The following is a 27787-nucleotide window of genomic DNA, read 5'->3' as shown; positions in this document are numbered from 1 at the left end:
TCAATAAATCAACTATCATTACAATACATTACATGACATTTTATTTAAAAGCAACAAATACAAAATAACAATATATATTGGGACACATTTACATACAATACATATACGCTATTTTTCTATCCTCTTTTAAAAGGAAAGTTCCTGGTACATAATCTGAAAAAAAAAATTGCCTACTTAAATCCTTTATGCTGGTCATGATGTCATCCAGAAGTTGTGATGTCATCGAGAGGGCGTGGCTACTGCTTGAGTGTTTGACCTACACAGTGGCAGTATGGTTACGGTGTGACTGACATGGTTTGTGCTGGCTGGGTTGGTAACACCCCTGAGATGATAGAGGTATCAGTACTGCTCCTGCTCAGTACCGCTTCTGTTGTTATATTGTGTCCAGCGGTGCTGCAGTCTTTGTGTCTCCTTTCCAGTCCGGCTGTTGCTGAGCAGTGCAATATGGAAGCTAAGCGAGGAACAATGTAATGAAAAAAAAAGTCTTATTTATACATCCTTTCCACATCTTCCGAGGCTACCAAATCAAGTTCGCATCCGTCAACATCCAATTCCCACCTAAGAATATTGCTCTAAGGTCAGGGGCAACACAGCCACTTGGGATCATAAACCGCATTGCCTGCGAGATGATCATCTCTGGTCGTGTTTAAATTGAGTTGGGTTTTTTTTTCCTAAGAGAAGTCTGGTTTCATCTCTCCCGTGCTCACACCTCCTCTGGCTCCATAGGACCCTCAGCACCCTGCGGGGCATCATTGTGGAGCCGCAAGATGGGTTTGTTGCACATGGGGCACACGCTGCGGATCTCCAGCCACTTGAGCAGGCACCTGAGGGAGTGGAAACCATTTTTTCAAAATGGCGCTAAGGAAGAACCCGATTTATTTGTGAACAATATATGTAAGACAATCGGGAGAACCGGGAGAGTTTTCGGTTGGCTGGGCTGCTCTGGTCGCTATTCGGGCCTTGAAAGCTAATTCTTATGGCCGGTGGATTTGTTTCACAATGAGCAGATAAATTACCTTCTTATTGCAAGTACCGTCAGGCACTAATTTCTTAGCAAAAGTAGTGATTGTTGAATGCATTAACAACATGAGCAACACAGCTGTAAATTCCGCAGTGGTGGATGGACTGCTGGCCTAACATGAGCAAGCGATCATTTTTGTTTATCTCAGTGTTAGATTTTATATATACCGGTATCACAGTGTTATAATTTTTATCCAATGTCAATTCAGCTAGCTTGTGTTGCTAGGCAGATTTCATCATACCGGAGGCACGTAATATTCGTCCCCTGCCTTCAAAATGAACCTTGCGAGTATCTTTGCCGTGTGAGTGAACGGGCTCTTAGAGTAGCTAGATAGATCAGATCACTAGTTGGTGACAGGAAGTCCTTCTCGTTGAAAAGTGCGAATGTGTCTTATGATTCGATAATCCGTTGTGATAGGGCAGCGCTATGCGGAATCAGACATTCTTATCCGGCGAACGTTCGAAATTTTTAAAAATATTCTTGCTTTTTTTAACCCACAATGGACGAAGAAGGGAAAAGTGTGGATTTGATTGTGGATAAGGCAATTTTCTAGACGGACCTTTCAAGAGACGCTAGCTCTCTTTAGCCGAGGCCATCCTATACTCAGTAGTGCGTAAGTGTGTGTCTCGGTCAAAACTCACTCATGTTGTTACGTGCATTGAAACAACCGTTAAAGTCGCTGGAGTCGACGTTTAGCTGGGTGATTGTTTTTTTTTTTTCATTCCAGACACTCACTTCTTGTGAAATGCATGTGAACACGGACACACTCCCAGTTCGTCTCTGGTCCTGAATTCTTCCAGACACACGGCACAGGTTTGCTGCCAAAACCAGAACAACAATGAGGTAATTAGGCCACATTTTGTGTCATTGTGTACTGGCCGACATCTTTTAAAACAAACAAAGAAACAAAAGAACTGTAAATTGTGTGAACTTCAATTGTACCCATGTTTCAGCGCATAAAATAAGGTGTTGTGTTCTTTTCATAGCTGGGTCTATTTTTGAATCTCCAAAAACTGCACTTCCTCTTCCATCCACCTCTGCCTTTGGTAACATATAAAGGCAGTCATTTATAAGACAGCAAAGAGAGAAGAGTACTCTTATGATGTGTCTATTATAAGCACAGTTATTCTTAGCAGTCCTAAATTCTGCCACTTGAAAATCGGGGAGCACTTAGTATGTATTTGCCACAAACAAAAGAGATTTCAAGGACGTGGCCCGTAAATGTGTGTTGCATGTAAATTACATCTGTCACTGCGTTAGAATAGATAGCTCAACCTGGTTTTTAAAGAGTAAGGCAAAAACATGGGCTGTATTCCGCACAGGCTCTAATGCAGTGATTCCCTAGTTTTCAACCAAATTTTACACTTGATTTGAAAAATCCTGCAGCGCACCAACAGACGAAAAAAAAATACACAGGTTAAGTATCTTCTAACATCTGCTGGGGAAAAAATATGTCTGTCACTAAATGTGCTGGCATAATAAAAAATAGTCAAAATACAATTATAGTAAGTACATCATTTTTGGAGCCGTTAAATGAAATTATATTTCTTTTATGCACATCTATTATCTCATAGCACACTAATATGACAAAGGACCCTGGTTGGGAATCTTTTTTAATGCAGCAGATGTAAAACAAAACGACTTACTCCAAGCAGGCTGAGTTTCTTGCTTGCTCCCTTCAGCACCACCTACAGTGTAAAATGAGTAGGCAAGGATGAACATATAGTGTAATATAGCGTCAGCACTATTATAAATATACTGTAACTGCTTCTGATGGGGCCATATATCCTAATATGACTGACCTCATATTACTTATCTGTTTGATGCATAGAAAAGCTAGTCTAATATTAGCTTCAGAATTGTCGCATTCAGTGTACCCTGATGGACGCTTCTGGAAGGTGGTGTTATGTTGCTCGGCTGAATGAAAAAAAAAAGGGCTGACATGCTGTGGTAGGATTTAGAGTCTGCCTCAGAGTGTGCTGTTACACATGCCAATCCTGCAGTGAGTGACAAACCTCATTGTAGCTGAACTGCTCCCGAGTTCCTTGTTGTTTCAACCTGAATAAGACAGAAATTTGACAGGATACGCACGTTTAATGCTATGTTGAAAAATACTGTCGTAAGACATTCAGCAGCACATTACTATGCCGTTATTTTAAGTGAGGACTTGAGGCAAAGGCACGAGTGTCCCTCCAGTAATTTTCGGAATTAAAAGGCGCTCTAGAAACTTGGATGGCATTCTAGGATCTCGGGCAAATGTGTCAGATGATGCGGCCTTACAAGTTATGAGTTGAGTTATATCTGTATGTCTGGCGTGGTTCAGGGGTAGGTCCAATTGAGGAAATGGCAGTTGTTATGCACACGGAGCTGCCAGCCTATAGAAATTCATTTCCAGAAGAGTTTATATGAATTTCCATATTTTCATAATTCATCACCTTTGGACTGAGTGTGTTACAATTTATTTTCATGATTGTGACTGTGTCACTTAAATCAAAATATTATAATTTCACTAATAAATAAATCACAAAAAAATTGAAATGTTTACTTAAAGGGGAAGTCAACTCATACATTTTCTTTAAAAGAATATGTTCTATGCAGGCTCAATTGACCAAACATGGCATTCCGGTTAATATTATGTTTGTGGAAGATTAATCATGCCGCAAAATCCACTCGTTTTCAGCCATCTCATTTTGTCGCTTCTGTCAACTAAAAATGACATCACAGTTGCGTGGGGCTCAGATAACGACCAATCATGGCTTAGGTTCAGAAAACAGCTGAGCGGTGATTGGTCGTTACCCGAGCAACTATGGAGTCCTTTTCAGTTGACATAAGTGACAAAATGGCCGCCCCGTGAGATGGCGAAAAACTGATGTATTTTGATTACACAATCAATTTATTAATTGAAATGCCGCGTTTAGATTTATGAAGGCAAAACTAAATTTTTGGGGGGTTGACTTCCCCTTTAACACTGACATTCCAATGATGTGCACACAAGCAACAGGGGCATGGTGGCCATTGGCAGAGTTCGAGAGAAGTCTCGTACATCTGACCCATTCCAGGCCTAAATTGTTCCACAGTGTTCGCTGTTGTTTTTAGCTGACGCAAACTCAAAATAGTGACTGTAAGTCCAACTTGAAAAGGCAAATCTCCTTTCATTTCCTTCCTCCATTGCCATTTAAGTGGTATAATAAGGACATCAATCGCGCAGACGAGGACTGTAAAGTTGAAAGCTCCCACAATGCCTCACTATGTTCATTCTCTAAATAAATGTCAGCGTTTCCCTTTCTTATGTGTTCCGAGTAGCTTTCGTAAGTGCGATTGTGTAAGGACTCAAGTGTCCTCCTGTATTTTCATTATGCATGAACTATTAGTTTTATTGCCCGCACAATACGTGCACGTGCGATAACCTTGGCTAAGAAGGATATGTTGTTTATTAAATATTGTCAATTCTAACTCACTGCAGAAATCTGGAAATAGATTACTCTCTAACGGCCTTTGGTAGGGAAAAGTACTGTTTCTTTAAAATACTATCACTTATCACGTTATATAGTTGTATGTTTTTGGGTTTCACGTCACACAGCACAGATGACACACATGCAGGCATGCGAGGAGAGTTGTCAAACTGAAAGGGGGGCTGCACGTCCCGAGTTTGTCCTTGCTCATGAGCACTTCAGCGCTAACATTGCACCATCAACTAGTTACCATTTTATCTGACATTTTGTCCCCAGCGGGACTTGACCCTCAGCACCAAAGCCCAAGTCCTTACAGGTGAGCTACTTCCGTCCCATATAAATATAAAATAATTTCTTCATACACAACAAATTGATTCCTGAATGAAATGTTGCTAAACTATCACTGAATTTATTTTAGTAGGGTTTGAGTCTGTGTTATGCTGCATATCGCTATTATTATAGTGACACAAGCCGCTCTTTTATACATTTGACACATTTAATTCACGTGTTAGTGAATTAATGGGTTTGAAAAAAGTCAATATATTGATTGGAATTGATATTTCCTATTCATAGCCCTACATTGATGCTTTTAATAACGTCTTTTCCCCCATAAATTTACGTGACTTCACGTATCACGCCAGATCTTGTCACGACGCAAAAGTAGCGTTTCAAAACAAAATGGCGGAAGCAGTGAGCGCCAACAAGCATGAAGGCAGATATATTTATTGTTTTGATCAGGTCATGTTAATTATATCGTACATGATTAATGTAACTGACTTCAATTCATAATGTAAATAATATTTTTATTAATGCTCTTAGTTACAGCAAGCAGTTTGTACTAATTGCAGCATTGGTTCTTCTGAGAATGCCTTCCATACCAAAGGAAAATTGATACGGCGTCAAATCCTTGATTGAATCAAAAATCAATCAAATTAATCTAAAATGGGCCCGTGCAAATTGAGTCGATTTTGGACATTTGAATCGATACCCACCTCTATTCAATAAATGTTTGAAATTATGATTTAAAAAAAATACTGTAATTAAGGAATCAAAGCATAGGAAAAAAATGGATGCCCACAATAGGACAACTGTACATACTGCAGCATAATTTCAAGAAATCAATACATGCCAGGCTAGCTGGTGTACTTTGTGGTGAAAATGCATCGCCGTCTCAAATTCTCCCTTCTCCAATTCCATTCCAGCTATTCAGAACAGACAAGGCCAACCTCCGCTCTCATCCCTTGTACCTACCGGAAAAGGTAGCAGCAGAAGATGAGACTGAGCATGAAGACGAAGAGGCCAATGCCCAACACAATGACATACACATTGAGTGGTAGGTGATACATGTCAGACGTCATGCTGCAGTTGTGTTCAGAGCTCAGAGAATTCAAACTGCACAGGCATCCTGGCAAAAAGAGATCAGCACGTTTATAACATGTACATAGAGAGCAAATCAAATCAGATCATTGCAAAAATGTCCGGACCTGAGCGCTCAGGCTGACTTTGGAATATTAAGACATACAACAACATCATCAACGTAACCGTAGATTCATTTTTCCCTGTTCGGTCTGAAATACTTGGGGATGCGAGCGTGTCCATGGAGCTGAGGCTGTGGCCCAGTGGTGGCAACCCTAACCCTCGTAGGGCTACCCGTTAATTGGCTGTGAAGTAGACAAACACAGCGAACAGACACCGACACACGGCCATCTGTTCCCCAGACTAAATAGAGTCGTGTAGTAAAGTGTGTGCATGTGTGACAGCACTTGGGGGGGCTTGAGGGGCTGGATTGTCTAGTGCAGTGTATGTCTGTGCTCATTTGAAAGACCAGAAATGTGTGTGTTGCAGGTGGCAGTGGCAGGGGAGAGAGAGGGCTGGGGGCTGGGGGGGGTATTTAAAACGAGAATGAACTTGGGACCAAAGGGCCATTTGGCAAAACAAAAGCAGCGGAAGCCCCACTTCCACGAGCCACATGTGACCCTATTAATTTGCAGCGAGAGGGGCTCTCTGCCAGCCTCGAAATGTCCATGTGTCTCTCTTCAGAGTCAATGAATGGGTACAGCTTGCACTGTGTGGGAGGTATGATAATTTGACATAGTTGGAGGTTGGGGGATTGAAAGGGGCCGAGGGGGGGTGCAGGGAAACTTAATGAGAGATAGACGACATGGCAAAATGGATACCAGGCCAAACAGGAACTAAAAATGGAATGAAATAAGGGGTGGTCCCCACTCTGCAGCTTTAACAGTTTCCACACTTCTTAGGAAGAGTTTTTTTTTTTTTTTTTTACATGAGTGTGTGTGCCTGTGTCATTTTATGCTCATTGATCTAGAACGGGTGGGCAAACTTTTTGATTGGCGGGCCACAATGGGTTCTAAAATTTAACAGAGGGGCCGGACCAGGAGCAGATGGATGGAGTGTTTTGGTCACCTCACCTCATCGGAGAAAAAAACAAAAAACATTTAATTTTAAATGAAAGTGAACAAAAGCATTACAACAATATACACGTCTTTGAAAAAACACAGTATTTAGAAAATAAGACATGAACAAGGTTTATTCATTGAATTTTTTTCAAGTTCGGCGGGCCGGATTAAAACGTTGAACGGGCCGCATGTGGCCCCCGGGCCGTAGTTTGCCCACATTTGATCTAGCAGAACATGTGTGAGCGATTAGTAACCTTGCACATGAAAGAGGACCTGCCTCGTTTCTGTTCTCCATCATCCCAATGTTGAGCCGATGAGTTCTCAAGTTCTTCCACAGCAAACTCTTTCAAACGGGCCGTTATCTCACCATGCTAGAACACAACGTGGCTTTCCCCGCAAATTTGGAAGCTTAGAATTGACCAAAATGTCTTGATGAGGAATCAAGACTCACTGTGGGAATTTAAGATGACGATTGGTTGATTTAATTGATGTACATCCTTTGCTCACATCATGTACACCACTAAACCGGGCACAAAAACCACAACGTGGACTGACGCAGTCGATTAAGAATTATTCAGGTGAACTTGAATGCACCTTATTTTCTGTCACCCACAAAACACTCGGGCCTTTGTGATTCGCTCAATCCATCACGCAGAGCCAGTAAAGTACCAATCAAAAACTCTACTTATAAGCTATAAGCAGGCTACACAAAATACACGCGGGGGTCCTCTCGTATTAAACAGATGGCAGAGAAATCCACTTACCGTTACACCATTGGAATGGTTGCATGAAATTTGATTCCTGTGGTAGCAGCAATAAATTCAGACCCTTGAAGAAGAAGGCTGAGCTTGAGTGGAGGCCAAACTCTTGGACTCGTGCTCGGTGCCTGGGATCAGTCACTGTGTGCTGAGCTCCTCCAAATACAAGCCTTAAGTTTTTCAGATTTGCTCAGATTTCCATAAATCCTTGAGAGGTGTGGTTTTGCTGGCTCAGCAGTCTGTGCGACCCAGCATTCCCCAATCTGGATCAAGCACTCGGTGTTAAGATTGGGATATTTGGGACAAGAGTTTGGAGCACGTCTACAAACCTCATGTGCTCTTGGATGCCAGTCTGAATGATGTCATCAGAGAAGACAAAGAAATCTTGTTGTGTCGCTTGGGTTGCCACTTGCCTCATACCGTTGGGTTATTTCGCAAGTTGTTGTCAAAATCGGAATCATGCGCAGTCATAACATCACCCGACAGCGCAGTCAGTGTTTACACTCAAAGCAGACAAAGACCCTCTCTGACTTGTGCGTTTTTTTTGTTTTTTTTTGTCCACACGATCGTCTCCAATGTCATCCGCCGATCACAATGACAGTGGACGATCAATGGAGGTAATAATCTGGCTTTAGTCTGCTTTGTCTTCCCCCTCCAAAGCTGCTTTTTTTAACAGAGGATTTTCGCGGCTTTCGTTCTCCCCCCCCCGCTCTCATGTCCTCTGCTGTCTCCTCATCCAGTCCGCTGTTGTTGCAGACGATATTCCACAGGCCAAAGATGTGCTCCCTCAAAAGCCAAACAAAGTGAGGACCGCTCCACAAGGCAGTCCTGATGCTGGCATTGCTCTTTTTTTGCTGCTGAGTCTGACTTTGTTTCTCACTCAGTACATGTGTGTTTTTCTCAGTTTGTATGGGGAGGGGGATCCTCTTCCTCCAACCATCTGCTCCTTCAGATGGAAAAAAAAAAAAAAGTAAAAATAGACAAAGGCGGAGAGTGTTATCTATTGCAGTCAGTCTCCCGCACCTCCAACTGGCTTTGTCACGGCACGCTTCTCCTCTTCCTCTCTCAGTCCATAATGTTTTTTTTTTCGAGTGAGCCTGCCGACGCCTCCTGCACCGCTCTGCTCTGCCTTGGGTTTGTAAACAGATCCGTGCTCATGTGACCGTCCGTTTTGCCTCGCAACTCTGCTCGGCCTCAGCCCTCCCTCTGCCTCTGTCCTCCAATCTGTAGGCAGGAAGGAAGGCAGAATGAGCCAGACGCTGACGAATAGGACGCCGGCAAGCATGCTGGTGTGTATGTGTCTGTGTGCGTACACCTCTCTCATATATGTGAAAGGGAGAGCAAGGAGGCTCTTGCAGCAAAGTCAAGCAAAGGGAGGCCCCGGTCAGCTGCATGCATGCATGGGCTGATGTCCTGACAAACAAAACAATGTCGTTTCTGCCAAGTAGGCGTCAGCCAGATTGCATTCAGAGCCCTTTCCATCTGTTTTGATTTTTTTTTTTTGGGGGGGGGGGAATGTTTCTTAGACTGCTTTCATTTGAGCTCCTGTGCCATTATTGGATACTCTTTATAGTCTAGTGAGAACCATATTTGCTTTAGAGAGCATTATAAACATAATGTTGTTTTGTTTAACCGTCAGTGAGGAATTGATTCAAGTGAAATAGATTTTTATAGTTATAGATTTCCTGTAATCCTCTTGTATTGTCAAATATCCTGTAAATGTCAATATGTCCTCTGTTTATTTTCATTTCAATTTGTTTCAAAATAGTTTGCCACGCTCCTTTTGCGAATAAGACAGAGATCAAATCAAATCTTTATCTCTCTCATTCGCTCTGCCTAATATTGTGCCTAGCGGGAATACAAACAATTATTATGGCAGAAGGACAAAGTAAGTAAGGAATGCATGAAGGTGACAATGTGAAGGAGAATAACCTCTGATAGAGAAATCGCAGGCTGGACAAAGACGTGCCTCTCAGCAACCCCGCCACCTCTTGGTGCCAGTCCACTGAGGAGGAGAACAGCTGCTGGGATACTGGGCGAGCTGTCAGACGGTCAAGGGGAGTGCTGCTTCGTTAATCCCCAAGGGGGAGGGAGGGAAGGACAACAATGGGATCCAAGCCATTTTCATTCGGCCCCCTCCTCCCCCGTCCTTCTCTGTTGGTAATGTCATTGCAGAGGAACAGCTGGATTGTCCATTCCGATGTAGAGCATACGTGCATCCTGTTGTGAAATGCTCAAAGCATTGTTGTGGATGTTAACGTTGGCACATCTTGGTCGTCGGCAACCTGCCGTCCAGTTACAGGTGATCAAGGTGATGCTTTTGTCTTTTCACATTTCTCCTAATTATTAATTATATAGCAATTACAACGCATGATGAATTCCTCCAGTTCCCAAGCAGGTTGACAAAACCAGAACGTAAGGGAGCTCGACAGATGCAAATGTTGACCTTATGTTCAAGCAGCAGGTAAATCTCAACCTTTTCGTTTGCATGAATCACACATTTTGCCTGACTGCAAATGCCGTGCAATCGAGGCAACTGCCCGGCCTCAGATATTTGTTGACATGCCCCCTATTTCAACATGGTCCTGTCCTGTCCTGTCATCACTTTGGAATTTTCATGGTGGGCCTTCTCTCGGGAGCGAACACATTTGAGTGTTGTCATTGATTTATTGCTAAGCTATTAATTAATTCAGGAGGACTTATTTGCAGCCTCACTTTTGACAGCTATAGTGTTGAGTTCCCCAATAGCGGTAGCTGTTGTTTGTGATATGATAGTTTTGCCGACACTAAAAGCCGAATTTGACTAATACAGAGAGAGAGAGATTTTAGTGCTGTCAATCAATTACATATTTTTAAATGATTTATTGCAAAAAAAAATCGTAATTAATTGTGATCACATTTTTCGACTACTGTTTTTTGTGAAGCTTGTAGCAGGTTTTTTTAAAAAAAAATTTATTTTACAAATTTATTTCTGATATACTCTCTGGAAACCAAAGGCATTTGAAGCACGTAGTCCTTTGTGTCTTTGAGGTCAGACTTTACTGTAATACACCGCCCATTCCTTTTTCTCCCCATTATGGGTGTGGCCATTTGCAAAGCCATTTACTGCTCCGCTGCCTTCTCGATGCAGTTTGTCACTCTTTTCACCGTTTATTTGCTCTTTTCTCAGTGCAAGCGCTGGCTTGCAGGTGTGCCAGTTGCACAAAGCTTTATTCATGTCATCCTGTACCCTTATACCCAGGAGCTTGTCTTCCTCGTTCTTTCTCTTATCATCATCGTCATCGTCGCTGTCATCCTTGCTGGAGTGATGATGTAAATTGCGCATCTCTCCACTAATATTTTCAAAGTACTGATAGATGCAAACTTTGGCGAAGCTCTTGGCGTGCTCCTTGCAGGTCTCATCGAACATCTTGCGCTCAATGTCGATATAATGAGACCAGTATTTGGTTTTGAGGAAAGCAGCCTGAGTAAAGCATGGTCGAATCGCGCGAATCAGGAATGCTGTGAAGGTCATCATGAGCAAAAACATCCAGCCACAAGCCTGTGGAGAGAGACTTGCATTGGTCAAAGAGCTCAGTATTGTGTTGAGTCGTTAGGTTATTAAAAGTATAGAATAAGCCGTAGGTGACAAACTCTGGCCCGCGGGCCAAATTTGGCCCATAGTGTTATTATATTTGGCCCGCGAGGCAAGACCAAATTACTATTATACCATTTTACATGCTATATGATCCTGGTAACATTCAAAATGATAATAGAAATTTTAGAAACTAAACAAAAAATTAAAAAAACAAAAAAAAAAATCTGCATTTATATTGTTTTTAAAAAATTAATTGCTGGCTTTGTTCTAGTTTTACTTTTCGGCCCACTGTGTAATTGAGTTTGACATAAGTTGTCATCCTTTACTTCTTGATGCTTTTGAGAGATGTTCGTGAACATTACTGTTCATAGCGCTATAATAAAATTAGCATCTCATGCGGATCAGTTAAAATGTCTTCCTATCTTTCTTTCAAACCATAACATTGCCTTCAGCGGATCAAAGCACCAAAAACAGTGTGGGTGTTTTGGATGGATGAAAATAGGCCCGAGTTCCATGAATAATAAATTTGGAGGCTTATCTTTCTTGTTAATAAGCCAATAAAAGGACCCATTGAGCTCCAAATAAAGAAAGAACTTAGTTAACTTCAGATTTGACACCGAAAGTGCTGGAAAGGAGATTTGCTTTGCCATCAGAAAACGTGATTAATTTGCAAAACTTTGGGCCAACAACCTTGTTAGATTTTAAATTGGACGGCCGATGTCAGGTCATGACTTTAAAGGATGAAACGCGATTTCTAATAGTGATCACGTGATTAAAAACGTCACTAATAGTTTGGATCACACCTGTGATATGCACTTGATGTATCGCGATGCTGCGACTCTAACTTCCTGATGCTCAAACAAGTCTTTGCATGGAATCCTTGCCAGCAATTTGATCTTCTCCGTCTCGGATAGCCCCTTGACGAGACTATAATTCCCAAACTTGTCAATATCCAAATTGATGCTGAAAGCACAGAGGAAGCTCTTGCCATCCATGAGAGTCACTGACACCCAAACTGCGGGTGCTATCAAAGATCTCTGTGTGATGGAACAAAACATGTAGCGAAGGACTGAGGGATCCTTTGTCCTCCTTCCCGTTGGTCTTCTCCACTCTTCTGCGAGCACCGACACATTATTGTTCAACACAAATCCCAATAAGAAAAACCAAATGGGCGGGATGATCAGCAGCCCGATCCCATAGCTGTAGTTGTATTCGGGAATACAGGGGCAGCTGAACTCAAAGGCTGAGTACATCTGTGCACTTGCCAGAGCCATGATACCACAGATCCCATTCATAAAGGATTCCTGATTGGATTGAAGGAACTGGAACATCATACGCAATTTATCCATCTTTGCGCGTATATCTGAGCTTCAGCTCCAAAGTGACACAACCTGCGGGAAGAGATGCATCGCAATGTGAACACGGTGCTCTTTAAAAAAATTATATATATATATATATATATATATATATATATATATATATATATATATATATATATATATATATATAGAGAGAGAGAGAGAGAGAGAGAGAGAGAGAGAGAGAGAAGGGCTCTGTCAAATGTAAAGTCACGCTGTTAAATATTTTAACTCAGTTTTATCTACTTCAAAACTGATTTTCATACTTTGAAAAGCCAAATTCATACTTTGAAAAGCCAAATTCAAATACTGTACCATATTAGCTGTACGTCTTCGGCAGTCAACAGAGAGTAGGGTAGAATTGGATGAATCATAAGCAAAAATGGCAGCACTTACTTGCTCTAAAGGCGGTGCCGGAAGAGACGGAACGTCGGCGCGTTAAAATCACACCTTTAAAGTCATTTGGAGTCCAGTTTTTTGTCTTGTTATACGTCATGCACCAGACTGACGGAAAAGTGCTTCTCAACCCTTCTGTGGGATTGTTCAAAGCCGACCGCATTGGTGGTCATCCTGCCCCGCCCCTCGCACGCACCTGCGCCGATGGTGACATCACAAAAGATTTTCCTTCACAACATATGACTTTGAATTAAAATTCTCAAACTTTACACCTTACACAGCAGTCTGTTTAAAGTTTAAATCATGTTCTTACTTCCTTGATGGTCGTATGTTTGCGTACGAGATATTGTCAAGGATTCCGAGCACCTGAGACATGCAAAAATAGTCTGAACGCATTCAAATGTGTGTGGCTTTGTTTGGAAAAAAAAATGTAGTTGATGGCTAAGAGATGAAGTTTGAAATCGTCCGGAAATCCATTGCAGTGACATTCTTCAGCAGTCTTAGTTAGTGAACAGTCAAAAAAATTGCAAGGGACTTCTTTCTAATTATTGACAGCCAATGTTCCCGCATGTCCGTTTGAGTTTGCGTACTGCTATGTACATAATCTTTAAGATGGGTTATTGCTCTTTGAAATCTGCTAATTGATATGTAAGACCACAGTACGGAAGCTCACTTGACACTCAACTGTAGCCACATCGTAAATACAAGAAGTGTGCTCTGTGGGGGATTTTGGGACATTAAAAGAGACACAGGAAATAAGTCATTAACCAAGTTCAAGTTCAATCTAAAACGGGAAGCAAGTTCTCAGGCAGTGACTGTGCAGGGTAAGTGCCATTTCCCTCATCAACTCTATCTAGCAAGTAATGCACTTGTGGGAACGATCCAACTAAATGTTGATGTTCGGAATTGTCAATTGGCACTTTTGGAAGAACGAGTAAAAACTCTCTGATTTAGGATTTGCGAGCAAGATTTGACATGCAGAAAAAAAAAAAACCTTCACCCGTGGCCTACAACCTTAAAGGAGCATGACAATTTCAACTTGTAAAGTCATGGCACATTCACACTTTAGATCAGACGTGGGCAAACTACGGCCCGGGGGCCACATGCGGCCCGTTCAACCTTTTAATCCGGCCCGCCGACTTTAAAAATTAAATGAATTAACCTTAATGTTTTATTTTCTAATTACTGTGCTGTGTCAAAAACACGCAGATATTTTGTTGTAATGCTTTTTGTTCACTTTCATTTAAAATTAAATGTATTTATTTTTTCCAATGAGGAGAGGTTACCAAAACACTCCATCCATCTGCTCCTGGTCAGGCCCGCCAATCCAAAAGTTTGCACACCCCTGCTTTAGATACAATCACTTCTTTTCTGGAGAGCAGACGGGCAGCTTTGTCAGGACGCAACATGGACAGCTTGGCACTGAAGCATCCACTTTTGACGACTAAAACCAACACAGTGGATGTTTGTGGCCTGTATGCCACGATCTATCGGGAATGCTTGGGCCCAAAATGTTGTGACGCTCCCCGCCGTGTTCTGTGAATCTCTTCCATCCCCTTGTGGTGCATTCGTGTATCTACAAAAAATATGCATGCATTTTTGCAGGCCATGCTAAATTGGAAAAAAAAATGCAGATAGTAAAAGGTCCATGTTTATAGAAATTAAATACAGAGCAACACAGATGAGGTGGAGTAGTTTTATTTTCAAACTATATTTACTCCCAGTAACTCAGGAAGTCACGATGGTCAGCCAAGTTGTCAAAGCTGGACGTGTCCCAGTTAGCAGATTTCGGCTGCAACTCAAAGTCCGGGATTCCATCCGTACCTCTGAAGCTGACCTTCCAAGACGGACTTGTGACCATGTTCCCGGAAGCTGTCGTAACGATCATTCAGTCAGATGATTACATTTACATTTCTGGAACATCACAATGATCAAACGTATATTTAAAAATTTGCTTGAATATGATTTGGTTGACTGCTTGTGCACAGCTATTTTTTCATGACAGTTAAAAAAAAAAAATTGAAATCCACAAACTGCACCTTTTGAGAGTGGCAAGCAGGAAGAGTCACAGCAGGCACACACTCTGTCATCGCCATACAGCTCTTTCCAGCTGAAACACAGACGCCAGTTTATTTCTTGCAAACTCACCAAAAGTGGTCTTTGTAACGGAGATGATCTATTTTGGCACTTTTGACTCACGTTTCAGTAGCTCGATGGTAATTGCAAGCCTTTGAACTCGAGGTTGGTGTTGGATCGCCCATCGAGAATTCACAGTGCAGATAGAGTTGCTGAAAAGATTTTTTTTTTAGTGGAACCCACACTGCATCTCCGACATGATCCAGTTTGTAGGCGTGCGTGCATACCGGTGATGAAGAAACAGCCGTGTCTTTGAAAATGAAGGCACTCACTGAGAATTTTTGGATGTTTAAAGGGCCCTTGAGAAACGCAGACTGTCTCGTCACCATACTATCAATCATACAACTGCAAATATGAGAAAACAAACATTAATATTGAATTGTGGCATACTTATTGTTTTTGGACGGAGTTGAACTCGTTACCCGTGGTTGTCTATGACTGTGTATTTGGGTTCAGAGTACGGATCTTGGAGGGCAGTCATGAAACATTTGTTGATGTAAAGCCTCTGGTCTGTTGAAGCGTTGTCTGCACGTTTCACCACAAAGTACATCGGCTGTCCCAGGATGAATGTTTTATCACCAACAATTTTATTCCCTAATGCTAAAAAATACAAGAAAGATGAATTGGAAAATAATTCTGCAAGTTGCAAATGCCATTTATTTTGTATGATGAATGCAGTTTTTGTGTAGACTGGATTTGTCGTAATATTTACGCTATCAATTGAACAAGAATAATTCGTTTCTAGCAACATGTATAAAATATGCTCGCCTTTAAGCAATTCAATCATTTGTCCCACAAAAGTAATGCTGTCCGCCGAATGATGACTTAATACTGTCCCAAAATTCATACCATCTTGTGGAATGATGACGTAAGACTGTTTTGTTCGGAGGCGTTTGTAAACCGTGCCCCTCCTCAAATCGATAGAGATGCCAGGATTGAAGGAATGAAAATACCTGCAACAGAACAAAAACATTCAATAATATTTATCAGACATGACAATTTGACATTTTTTGGATAGATTTTAGCAAGCGTCATGGAAGTTGAAACACATGATTTGCTCTGGCGGCCCACATAAAATGATGTGGCAGCCCAGTTCTAGCCCGCAGGCCTTGCGTTTGACACCTGTGGAAAATAAAATCTACTACTGAGTGGGCTTCCAAATGCCAGATGATCACTGGAAAAACAATGCAATAATCCCGATTTGCTTAGTATAGTATAACAAATCAAAAAGATTTTTTTTTTTTTACCTTGGGTATTTGCACTGCAAGACAACATCAAATGGCATCTCTCGTATAACTGGAGTGGTTGGCTTATAGTGAAGTACAATACTGATGAACAAATGGTCTTCAGTACTCTAGGACGCAGACATTTTTTTACAGGTCAAACTTTGCAAAAAAAAGCAAAACCCTGCATGGTAAAAATTAAAACAACAAACTTGGCATGAACCAACCTCTCTCTTGAATCCACAGTCAGTTTTCAGAAGGTACAGAAGGTAATAATGTTCCGACGTGCCTTCGTTTACAGGGCACTTGCCAAGTTTCAAGTCTTTAAATGCGTCTCTTGTTGAGAAAATCTTCTTGCTCACTTTCACGTACATGCGGTCAATGTGGCACAAGACCTCAACAAGCTTCGATTTGGCTGCTCGTCCAGGTGATGCAACAGTGGGAGGGGGTGCGAGCAACATTTCTTTGACTAAGTCAGGGATAGGTCGAACACCTTTTTCTGGCATGAATAGCTCTTTCGGATCCCGTGAGAAAGGGACAATTCGATACCAAGGAGCCGTTTGAAGTGCTGAGGGTTTACTTGGTGGATTCTTACTCTGGAATCTGTCGTTAAATACAGGAGATCTGGGTACAAGGCCTGGAAGCACTTCATCCATCTCGTTCTCCAGCTCTGCCTGCAAACTTTCCCATTCTAATTCTGGATCTTCATGTTCTGGTACATTTGCCAGAGGATTGGCACAGGCAGAGTAAAAGAGAAGTAAGAAAATCCTCATCCACCTCATTCTCTCAGCACTGTATTTCCTCTGGAGCGCTCCGCTCACCTTTCCTGATCATGTCGGCACAATTGTCACCTGGAGTTAATTAGCAAACAGCTCAACCAATTAGAGTCTTTCTATTTGTCTAAGGCCATATGCTGGGTCTAACAACTGTGAAAAAATATTAGTATGATGAGGCATATTTAATTATTTTTATCCAATTTAAACCAATGTGCTTTTTTTCTTAATTGGATGTAACATTTGTTTGCACCAGGTATTTTTAAGGTATTTTTTTATCAATAACATGTAGGCAATATACTAAGACTTAATGTGAGAAAGAATATTTTAGACACTACATTTTCACAGAGACGAATTAGAAAAATAGATAAATAAAATGAAAATAAATAAATAAAATAGTGCCTGGGGTCTTTAAAAAAATTTAGAAACCTTGAAAACATTAAAATGGGAAAGCCGTTTCATGGCCTGAACAGCTTTGTTGTTTTTTTTCCAGCCATATATAGAAAGTAAATAAACTCTCACCGGGTAGTTCTAAATTGAGGATATTACGTTTCGATGACGTCATCCCCGGAAGCTCCAACACCGTCCTTACGGAAGACGTGCTCGTTTAGCGGATTTCTTCACAATATTACCTTAACTGTCCAAAAGACAAAACATTGCACTTTATTAAGTTTTTTGCTCCTAGTCAACTATAGCCAAGAAACCTTATGCATTCTGAGTGTGTTAAAGCTTGGAGTAGGCGTTTTAAAACATATTTGTTTTTGCTAACTAGCCAGCTAATGTGGCTGAGGCTAATGTTTTGAATTGTTTACCTTCTGTAAACCATGACGTAGCTTCGATTGTGTTCGGGTAGGCCTTTCTCGTGCTAATATACAATTTGTGTATAATTTCCCTGTGAAATCTGTCAGATTATAACATATTTGCGTGTGCGATTTTGCTAGATGCTATATCGCTGACAAACCCGTAAACGTGTAGATATTTACTTGTCAGTTACTGTTGGGGCCGACTGGTTTGTCCCTTGCCACGATTATTGAAAGCGTGGCGAGCTTCACCAGCTCCCCCAGAACCGCCGGCTTCAATGCGTGGGATGATGGGCAGCCAGAGTAGTCCTGTCAAGAGTTACGACTATCTCCTGAAATTCCTCTTGGTGGGAGACAGTGACGTCGGGAAGGGAGAAATCTTGGAAAGTTTACAGGACGGCTCGGTGGAGTCTCCGTATGCCTACAGCAGTGGTGAGTTGCTGTCTGTGGGTTTTTATTTTATAATACGTAAAAGTGATGTCAATTCTGTGACTTTTTAGGAATAGATTACAAGACAACCACTATACTGCTGGATGGAAGAAGAGTGAAGTTAGAGTTATGGTAAGTACGAATCGTAGTGATGGCTACAGAATAGCCATTCATCATCCCTTATGCGTCTGAGAAAATAAATAAAACAAAACTGAAGCATGCTTATATGTGTGGTTTTCTTTCAGGGATACATCTGGTCAGGGCAGATTTTGCACCATCTTCAGGTCTTACTCAAGAGGAGCACAGGTGAGGACGGCTAATCATTTGTTGTGTGTTGCCATCAAGTATTACACCCATGGACAAAATTGTTGGTAACCAAAAAAAACAATGATCACTAAAATATCTTGAAACAGACAAAATAAATAATAAAGATTTAATGAACAGTCGACAATGAAAACCAGGCATTGTTTTTATGTATTTTTATCTTGAAACAACAAACACTTAATGCCATGACATTTGTAGCCCTGTGCTCATGAAGTTTTTCATCCCTCAGGGCATTCTCCTTGTTTATGACATCACCAATGGCTGGTCATTTGATGGCATTAACCGCTGGATCCGTGAAATTGATGAGGTCAGCATTTCAGTATTAGAAATATACGACTCCGATGTGACAAGTTAGAGATGATGTGTTTTTGGGTGAAATTTTGGGATGAACCAAAAATTCACTACAACATTGAAAGATGAATTTCCTTAGCTTCTCGACAGTAATGAAAGCCATCATTTTTACACTGTTAAAAAAAAACACAATGAAAACATTTCCATCTTTCAGCATGCCCCAGGTGTGCCCAGGATCTTGGTTGGCAACCGACTTCACTTGGCTTTCAAGCGTCAGGTTCCAACAGAGCAAGCAAGGGCTTACGCCGAGAAAAACAACATGACATTCTTTGAGGTCAGCCCTCTGTGCAACTTCAACGTCATCGAGTCGTTCACAGAACTCTCACGCATCGTGCTCATGAGGCATGGGATGGAGAAGTTCTGGAGGCCCAACAGAGGTCAGCCTGTTGCTTTTGAAATTGCTTCTATTATTAGTTTATGATATGCGTAATTACCACATCGTCCTTACACTTCCTACTTTGTTGGTTTGACTTGACGTTGCATAAGATTTGGTCACTCTCCTTTTTTTTTTTTTGGGGTGTTCCAGCATAATTATATTTGCTGATGTACAGTCGTCTCAAATGGCGTAACGTAGTTTCATGTGGCTCAATTCCCTTTCCTCGATCTGCAGTATTCAGCCTCCAAGATCTGTGCTGCCGTTCCATCGTCTCCTGCACGCCCGTGCACCTCATCGACAAGCTGCCTCTCCCCGTGGCCATCAAATCCCACCTCAAGTCATTCTCCATGGCCAACGGCATGAATGCCGTCATGATGCACGGGCGCTCCTACTCGGTAGCCCACGGTGCCGCCTCGGGCGTCGCCAGTTGCGGAAGCAAAGCCAACAGCATCAAACGCTCCAAGTCCTTCAGGCCCCCACAGAGTCCACCGAAAACCTCTTCATCCTCGTCCTCCAAGGGGAACTGTAAGATATCGTAGTGAAAGTGAAGCCAGTGTATTTTGGCGTTGCTGCTCCAAGAGGTCGCACGAGGCCACAAGAGGCGGAAACAACTGACCCACAAGTAAACCGAATCAGAATTTAGCGCTACCTAGAACTTGCTTCAACCAGTGCCGATGGGCTTCTTTTTTTTTTTTTTTTTAAATAATGCACTTGTTGGTGCCATCTTTGGAGGATGTTTTGTCCTCACTTTTACTTAAGAAGCTCACCGAACGAGTTGAACAAGACATTTTACACCAGCAGATGAGTTGAGGATCTAACACTACAAAATGGTTGGGGGCAAACTTCAACTCCGTTTCTTTCGAATTTGTATTTTTTTTATCAACGTTTAAAGTTGGTCTTTAATTTGTAAGTATGGTGTTGGGTCTTGACGCCGGTGGGAGACTCGTCTCATTTTACAGCGTCTTATACCCTCATTGAGGGTTCCCTTTCTTTGCGACGTCGACTCTTTGAAACCTGAGCTAAACGTTTCATTACAATTTAAATATTACTCATTTCAATTTGACATCAGGAGAAGATGGGTTCAATAAACTAATTTGCACCGAGTTCAGCAAAGTTGCCATCTAAAAACAGCGTCGCTCTGTTTTGCTTTTGTAATGTCTTGGTCCTAATCTTCTGCTTCCGTTTCCTCCACTGACGTTTTGCTCTGGCCTTTTCAGTCGATGAAGTGGAATTATATTTTACATTAAAAACTTTGGAAATTGCTTTGTGCTGATGTAATGTTATAAACCAGGATAGTTTCGCTATCTTTGTTCTTAACCATGAATTTCTAAATTGTGATGTTATTTTTTTGCTTTTTTTTTTTTGAATGTTTTGTAAACTATGTTATGTATTTATGAATGTAAAAAAAAAAAGATAGTCCTCTGCTACCTTGCTGTGGCTATGTAGGACCATGTGGAATGTGATGTCGCTGCCTCAAGTACGTATTTGTGTATTTGACCTTCTTTCCGCCTCCTTGAAAGGAGGTGCATGGTTACTGTTGACATTTAGCAAACTTCACTTTGTGACCAATGCCCATTGACAAATGTTTACAGCGAAACCTCAGTAAGAGCACAAAGTATGTTTTATCCAAACTTTTCTACAAAACGAGTTTGTAATAATTGCGTTAATATCGGTTCACCCTTTGAATTCACTCGTTACTTTCACAATACAACACATTTATGTGGTGAGATTCTAGAAATTGAAATATGGTGCACATTTATGTATGTCTGTGCTGTTCTGAGACCAGTGCGTTCGACTTTATTAAACAACTAAAGCACAATCTGTTGACGTCTTGATGTAGCTGTGTGGTAAAAATTTGGATGTGAACTAATGTTTCCCATTTTCTCATCCCGCTGCGTTCAAAACAGACACACTCTCCAAATAAAGGGGAAAAAGCAATCTTTGTTTGCCCTTGTGTTATTCGTCATGTTTTTTTTTTGTGTGCACCAACTTCATTCAAACATTCCTCAAGGTCATTGTGGGAATATGTTTGGTTCTCTTTGTGTGTTGTGGGGCCAGCGGTGCCGAGGAGCCTTCAAACCGAGGGGGGCGGGTGGACCTGCTGAATTGATTAGCGTTGTGTTGGCCACTTTTGGATCACCGGGACATGAATGCAGCGGTCAAAAGTCACCGAAAGGTTACGGGATCACTGCCAAAGAAAAGATTAGTGGGGGGCAGCTTCTCAGCGCCTCGCGGCGACGTCGGGACAATGCAAATGTGTCGCTTTTGCGTCTGGTCACCTGACACTGCCATCCATCTCCGTGTGACATGGACCAGGTCAAAAACATGATTTTAAAGTTGCGGAAAGGATTACGCAATTTGCTGATCTGTCATACGGTGCTTAAAATGACGCGTCTTTTAAAGAAATTACATTTTCAACAACTTTGTATGAAACTGATATTTTAACAAAGCTTCAGTGTGATTTCCAACACGAGTGATGCAAAGATCGACGCTCTTCGCAAGCCCAGACTTCCTGAAAACGTCCCATAAACCCAAACGTCTAAATCAAGGATTAAAAAATAAAAGTGAATTGGCTGTTTACAGACGAGACCGCAATAAATTGCGTCTGGACACTTTTAACGCACGAGACTTCTCACGGGTATGTTTATGTACGCGCGCACGGTTGTTGGCACAGCTTGTTTTCTTTGATGTTTTTACAATGTTTGTGCAGTTGCTGAGCGCATGGCAGCGCTTCATCAAAGTTTCAGACACTGGACGACCGAGGGGATGGACAGAGGGGGGCTGCCCCCCCCCCCCTCCATTCACTCTCTGAAAGGCTGATGTTGCGTCTTTCTCTCTCATTGTGCACTTTCGCTCGCTTATTTCGCGGCTGTGTGAAATCGCCCTCAGTGAAATTTTGCCTGCCGACATCGAAAATATATTTACACGTAATCTGTATCTGGAGTTAATTTGTCCATTCTGAAGAATGGTGGCGCGCAGTTTGCTTGGATAGAACTACTTGTCTTTACGCAAGACAACTTGAGGTTTGCGCTCACGCCAGACCTCGCCCGTAAAGGTGCAAGAACTATTTCCTTATCTTGAACTAAATGAGGTATGGAAATAATCAAAGGACGGCGATTGCAAACGAGCAACAATGTATAAAACCCCTGGAGCGCTTTTGGATTATAGATGCGCCAAGAAGAATACAATTTGGCGTCTGGTTCTCAACTCCAATAGACACGAACTGGGATGGATTGGCGGGTATTTACGAACACTTTTGTTTTGCCAATTACTCGGACTTTCTGTGGGTGCAAGTGTGTCAGCACCCAAAGTGGAACACGAGGGGCTTTGTCCCAACAAACTCAACACAAATCTCTGGGTTGACGCACAAAGCACCTGCGAGAGAGAATGCAACGTTGATGAGGTGAGGTCATTTCTACTTTATACCCAATGTTATTTATTTAAAACAAAAAACAAATAAATAAATTAATATTTATATATATATATATATGTTTATTTATTAATATATATATATATATATATAAATAACATTGGTTCGTTATTTTATCTGTTTACTTTTTACTTTAATTCCGTCCATTTTGAAAGAGGCATATACTTATTTAAATTTGGCATCGTTCCCTTTTTTTTATTTATTTTTTTTATAAACCTTTACAGATGCCAGCACAAGAAAGACAAACGGAGCGGGTAGATTGAAGGTTGATTGACTAAATGGAATATTGCTGATTTCTCAGATCATACGTGGCCCAACATGCATTGACAGTAAAATTTCGACTGATTCAGAGAAACTAGATATTCCCCATCCTTGGTTTTATTAAAAGAATTTATGACGTTGCCAGCACCAAGAGTGATGTCGGCAAATGAGTATTGTCTTATGCCAGCCTCAAAGCTTCTGCCATTCAAAAGGTCTCTCTTTAATTAAAAAAAAACATTTTTCCCTTTTTTTTGTAAGAACAGACTTTTGTCAACTCTGCCAACGAGTGTTTTGTGCTTTGTGAGCAGGACTGCGCAGACTTTGAGAAGTGCTGCACCAACGTGTGCGGCCTCAACAGTTGTGTTGCAGCACGATTCTCTGATGGCACCACCGCTCAGCCTGATGGCCTTGGAGGAGGCAAAGGAGCCGCTGCTCCGGGTTCCACGGCAACCTGTGATGGATTCATCTGCAGCCAGCAGGGAGCCACCTGTGACATCTGGGACGGCCAGCCCATCTGCAAGTGTCAGGACCGATGCGAGAAAGAGCCCAACTTTACCTGCGCGTCGGACGGCCTCACTTATTTCAACCGCTGCTACATGGATGCGGAGGCCTGCATCCGGGGGGTGACCCTGACCGTCGTCACCTGCCGATTCTACCTCGCAGGACCCCACACGAGTCCGCTGCCTCAGGACACGACCGCTTACCCCACCCCAACGTCCTCTCAGGAGGACCCGATGCCTCCCACGCTGTACTCCAACCCACACCACCAGTCCATCTACGTCGGAGGCACGGTGAGCTTCCACTGTGACGTCATCGGCACCCCCAGACCTGATGTGACCTGGGAAAAACTAACCGAGCGGCGTGAGAAGCTTGTCATGAGGCCGGATCAAATGTACGGCAATGTGGTGATCACCAACATTGGACAGCTCGTTATCTACAACGCGCAGGTGTGGGACACGGGCATCTATACCTGTATCGCACGCAATTCCGCAGGAGTTCTCCGTGCAGACTACCCTCTGTCAGTCATACGTCGGGCCGACGACGACTTCTCCGAGGATCCGGAGCTGCCCATGGGTAGACCCTTCTCGCCAGCCGACTGCCTGGCGGAAGTGGACACGAGGGTGTGCAGCGCTGAGCGTCATGTGGATTGGTACTATGACAACAAGCTGGGCTCCTGCATGGCCTTCGGCAACGGCGGGTGCGAGGATAGCCGCAACCGATTTGAGACCTACGAGGAATGTAAGGCCTCCTGTCAGCGAGAGGGGATGGGGATCTGCTCCCTACCTTCGGTTCAGGGCCCCTGCAAAGCTTGGGAAGTGCGTTGGGCTTGGAATTCTCTCATGAAACGCTGCCAAGCGTTCGCCTACGGCGGTTGCCACGGAAACACTAACAGCTTTGGCACGCTAAAGGAGTGTGAAGCAAACTGCCCCACACCCAAAAGGAAACCTTGCAAGATGTGCCGGGTTAAGGGGAAAATGGTGCCCAGTTTTTGTCGCAGTGACTTTGCCATTGTGGGGCGGCTGACGGAGCTCGTTGAGGACCTGGACTCGGGATTGGCCCGCTTTAGTTTGGAAGAAGTTCTCAGAGATGAAAAGATGGGTTTGACTTTCTTCAACACCAAACACCTTGAGGTGACGGTCGACAAGATCGACTGGAGTTGTCCCTGCCCAAACATCACGGTGGACGAAAACCCTCTGCTGGTGATGGGGGTGGTCCAGGACGGCATGGCCATCATCCAGTCAGACAGTTACGTCAGAGCAATAACCGATCGCAGACTTAAGAAGCTCCGTGAGGTTCTGGTTAAAAAGACCTGCCAGACGTTGTAAAACACCCGAGACTTGCTTTTGCACACATGGCTGAAGGAACAAATGGCACTGTGTAACTTTTATCACCCAAGTGGACATGAGCCCAACAAAAATGATACTTATTTTCACAGGAGCACTACTTTTATCTAAGCGCTACTCTATTCAAGGTGTGTTGTCTTGTTGTTTTTTTTGTTTTTGTTTTGATTTTAGTAATAAAGTAGATTATACGTTGTTACCTTCACGTGCAGTTTGTACGATAGTATTCACCAAGATTATTTCGATTACCGCTTTCAGAAAAATATTTTTAACAGTAATTGTCTAACTTCCATTGCTTAGTATAATGTCACTTAAAATGTCAATTTTTTTTAATTGTGCTTATGCATTTTTTATGTATGTATGTCTAATGTGCAAATTATCAACCATAAACATCTCTGTAGATTATTATCAATTTTCTGCAATTTCTGCTAAAAGAAAAATCTATGCAACGAGACCCTCAACAGTCACTGAATTGAGAGCAAACATTGAATGTGAATGCACACAAATTAAATAGATGAGAAATCGCGCCCGCCATAATTATTGGCATCCTTGGTTTTGATGATTTATTTAGATTTTAATAAATTATTTTTTTCCCTCAATAATATAGCACCAAAATAAAAAAAAAGGAACATCCAATCTTTAATTCAAGCACACTAAGAAATATATTTTTTAAAATCATATCTTGAGTGCCACAATTAGCAACCCTAATGTTAATATTTTCTCCAACCCCCTCTTACCTACAAAACAGCACCTAATCTCCTTTTATAATGTTTCACAAGATGGGAGAATATAGAAAGAACGGACCTTTGACCATTCGCATGTTTGAGGTCAGGGGACTGAGCTGGCCATGGGAGGAGCATTTTTCAGTGTCAAGTGAACCATGTCTGCAATTTTCAATATGATGATACGCCTCTGCATTAATAATTGAATTCACTTTAAAGCCTTTAACTCACACGGTTTAACACAACTATGTACAAAGTACAAGAACAAAAGCAACACAGAGGCAAAAAAACCCCACGAAAATCAAGATAAGATAAGCAGTGAGTTACTTTTATTCACGAGTGCAATCAGGAATACTACAAATATATGATACAATCATTCTGGCTGTTTATTTATTTTTTTTGTAATGTTTAATTTGGAATTTGGCAACACGTCTGAGCTTTGAGTTAACTTAAGGCGTTTTTCTTTTATTTTTTTTCCCCAACCTGCTGTGATGGATAAAGCAAAAGAAGGGAAAAACACTTCACACCAAACTCTCCTTCCTGAAGAGGAGACATTTGTTGTTGGCTGGCATGTCCACCTAACAGAAAAAAAATCGCATTCATATTATTCAAGAAAAAAAAAAAACATTCACTTTTGTCGAAATGCTGCAAACTTACAATTTTCTCCAGGAACAAACCATGTATTTCTGCAAGTGATTTGAGGAGGGAAATATCCCTGAGGCCCCACTCTGGGTTCCTGTAAATTAAATTTACTTGAATTTATTTAATTTCAATCTCGAACTTAATCGGCACAACTTTAACAACTTCTCTCTCTGGCAATGACATAATTCCACAAAACAAAATGATGGAAGGTCACCTTACCGCTGCCGTAAGCTGAAGTCAAAATCAACATTGCTTTGTGGCGTGATGCCGCCATTCACTGCATAGGGCTGGGGAGCACAACAGAAACATATTTATTGGGATTGATTTTTGGAGAAAGGTGGTGCCATCATTTCTTTTTTTTTTTTAATCTCTGAGGTATAAGGTGAGTTGTTTTAAACTCACCCCATAGGTCAACAGTAGACCTTGTGGCTTTAAAACCACTCCGGCCCCTTTGAATAAACCCTAGAAGGGGGAAAAAAAGAAATCAAGTCTTACATCATTAGAAGTAGCACAACAGAAGGAAACACATCCAAAATACAAGAACTGTTCTGAAAATCCTGTAATCCTTTTAGAGAAAAACAGTGGCCCAATTGGGAGATTAAGTATTACTTAGGAGACATACTATGCATTTTTTATTTAGGATTTGAAACAGTTCACAGGTGTCCAAAGGGGATTCTTATTGTCCTTTTTGTTATCGAAGCAGAATTTTGTTGAAGATCTTGCACTGGATATCATTTGATCGAGCAAAGTGGCTGGTGGGCGTATGTACTGGTACAGCCATTGCACCAAAAAAATCCATGGACTAAATTTAGACCCACCATCACCTAGATACATGCCTCTGTACAAGCCATGGGAGAGATGTGGATCATGTTGATGTTGAGGACCAAATCGAGGCTCTCTGGTTGGATCCCTCCCCAGTGATCATAACTCTGAGAAGCATCCAGGTGGATGGCGGGCTTCACATTGTTCAGTTGGTAGTGAGCTCTGTAGGCTTCTATACTGAAAAGACAGAACACGGTGTATTGTAGTCCAACAACACAAGCACGCCACTCGCGGTGGATAGATCGCACGTGTCGGTCGTTGAGTTCACTGCAGTATTAAACAAAATTATACCTGGCTAAAGACCGCTGATCGAACTCTGATGGCTGCCAAGTAATGTTCCGTAGAGCCCCAGCGAAATGTGTGACATGTTGTCCGGTGCCGGATGAAATCTCGAGCGCTTGCAACCGCCGGTCGGTGTTCACACATCCCCGCAGCATCATCAGGATGGGCTCCTTGTTCCTCTCGGCGGCGGCGGCATTCAGCATCCTGCTAAAGCCTGGATACAGCTGTCGGGTAATGCGATAGAACTCACGAAGCCACCCCAGGACCCCTGCTTGTTGACTTGTTAGCCAGTCCTTATAGATGATCAGGAGCGTAGTCTCGAATGTTTTGTTTTGCCACTAGAAAATGCTTCACTTCCGCTTGTCACATACCACGTGGGTCATCACGTCCAATGAG

General features: G+C 42.1%; 6 protein-coding genes and 1 long non-coding RNA gene across 10 annotated transcripts; 3 read left to right on the top strand and 4 right to left on the bottom strand.

The window, feature by feature from the left end:
• Positions 1 to 18: 18 nt before the first annotated feature.
• Positions 19 to 8850, bottom strand: LOC148332636 (RING finger protein 122). Of its 3 annotated transcripts, none has more exons than XR_015844613.1 (7): positions 7655 to 8850; positions 5725 to 5878; positions 3037 to 3079; positions 2668 to 2709; positions 1757 to 1839; positions 559 to 824; positions 19 to 451 (listed from the first exon to the last, which is right to left on the bottom strand). XR_015844613.1 is itself a non-coding variant. In XM_088302152.1 (7 exons), exons 2-7 carry the CDS (start codon positions 7677 to 7679, stop codon positions 704 to 706), a joined length of 468 nt encoding a protein of 155 aa, XP_088158278.1. In that variant the 5' UTR covers positions 7680 to 7911; positions 7978 to 8849; the 3' UTR covers positions 19 to 703. The 3 variants fall into 3 exon arrangements, 2 of the variants coding, with proteins under 2 accessions (XP_088158278.1, XP_088158277.1); XM_088302152.1 differs by having other exon boundaries at positions 19 to 824; positions 7655 to 7911; positions 7978 to 8849; XM_088302151.1 differs by having other exon boundaries at positions 19 to 824; positions 7655 to 8849.
• On the top strand, positions 1328 to 5799 carry LOC148332637 (uncharacterized). Its single transcript, XR_015844614.1, has 4 exons — positions 1328 to 1634; positions 1749 to 1864; positions 4750 to 4789; positions 5676 to 5799. It is a non-coding gene; the product is annotated as an uncharacterized LOC148332637 (long non-coding RNA).
• A 1749-nt stretch (positions 8851 to 10599) lies between the features above and the next one.
• On the bottom strand, positions 10600 to 12574 carry calhm1b (calcium homeostasis modulator 1b). Its single transcript, XM_088301642.1, has 2 exons — positions 12029 to 12574; positions 10600 to 11189 (listed from the first exon to the last, which is right to left on the bottom strand). The coding sequence occupies exons 1-2, from the start codon at positions 12572 to 12574 to the stop codon at positions 10680 to 10682; spliced, it is 1056 nt and encodes a 351-aa protein (XP_088157768.1). The 3' UTR covers positions 10600 to 10679.
• A 2087-nt stretch (positions 12575 to 14661) lies between these two features.
• Positions 14662 to 17207, bottom strand: zp3c (zona pellucida glycoprotein 3c). 2 transcript variants are annotated; one of them, XM_088303246.1, is made up of 8 exons: positions 16566 to 17205; positions 16363 to 16469; positions 15965 to 16068; positions 15538 to 15715; positions 15343 to 15460; positions 15179 to 15267; positions 15019 to 15089; positions 14662 to 14851 (listed from the first exon to the last, which is right to left on the bottom strand). In XM_088303246.1, exons 1-8 carry the CDS (start codon positions 17118 to 17120, stop codon positions 14694 to 14696), a joined length of 1380 nt encoding a protein of 459 aa, XP_088159372.1. In that variant the 5' UTR covers positions 17121 to 17205; the 3' UTR covers positions 14662 to 14693. The 2 variants fall into 2 exon arrangements, with proteins under 2 accessions (XP_088159372.1, XP_088159371.1); XM_088303245.1 differs by having other exon boundaries at positions 15179 to 15460; positions 16566 to 17207.
• A 438-nt stretch (positions 17208 to 17645) lies between these two features.
• Positions 17646 to 21329, top strand: LOC148332633 (ras-related protein Rab-40C-like). The gene is made up of 6 exons (XM_088303247.1): positions 17646 to 18343; positions 18412 to 18472; positions 18586 to 18646; positions 18894 to 18971; positions 19170 to 19392; positions 19626 to 21329. Exons 1-6 carry the CDS (start codon positions 18190 to 18192, stop codon positions 19928 to 19930), a joined length of 882 nt encoding a protein of 293 aa, XP_088159373.1. The 5' UTR covers positions 17646 to 18189; the 3' UTR covers positions 19931 to 21329.
• Positions 21330 to 22524: 1195 nt separating this feature from the next.
• wfikkn1 (WAP, follistatin/kazal, immunoglobulin, kunitz and netrin domain containing 1) lies at positions 22525 to 24910 on the top strand. The gene is made up of 2 exons (XM_088303320.1): positions 22525 to 22794; positions 23391 to 24910. The coding sequence occupies exons 1-2, from the start codon at positions 22525 to 22527 to the stop codon at positions 24906 to 24908; spliced, it is 1788 nt and encodes a 595-aa protein (XP_088159446.1). The 3' UTR covers positions 24909 to 24910.
• A 1042-nt stretch (positions 24911 to 25952) lies between these two features.
• Positions 25953 to 27785, bottom strand: mettl26 (methyltransferase like 26). The gene is made up of 6 exons (XM_088302763.1): positions 27401 to 27785; positions 27124 to 27286; positions 26690 to 26749; positions 26507 to 26574; positions 26303 to 26381; positions 25953 to 26223 (listed from the first exon to the last, which is right to left on the bottom strand). The coding sequence occupies exons 1-6, from the start codon at positions 27592 to 27594 to the stop codon at positions 26167 to 26169; spliced, it is 621 nt and encodes a 206-aa protein (XP_088158889.1). The 5' UTR covers positions 27595 to 27785; the 3' UTR covers positions 25953 to 26166.
• Between the last annotated feature and the right edge of the window lie 2 nt (positions 27786 to 27787).

This window comes from Idiotropiscis lumnitzeri, chromosome 8 (assembly GCF_059441095.1).
Source record: "Idiotropiscis lumnitzeri isolate Australia: NSW breed Sydney's pygmy pipehorse chromosome 8, RoL_Ilum_1.0, whole genome shotgun sequence".
In the NCBI taxonomy this organism is placed as follows: Eukaryota; Metazoa; Chordata; class Actinopteri; order Syngnathiformes; family Syngnathidae; genus Idiotropiscis; species Idiotropiscis lumnitzeri.
Note: the sequence above shows the minus strand (reverse complement) of the source record. Positions and strands in the feature narration are given on the sequence as shown.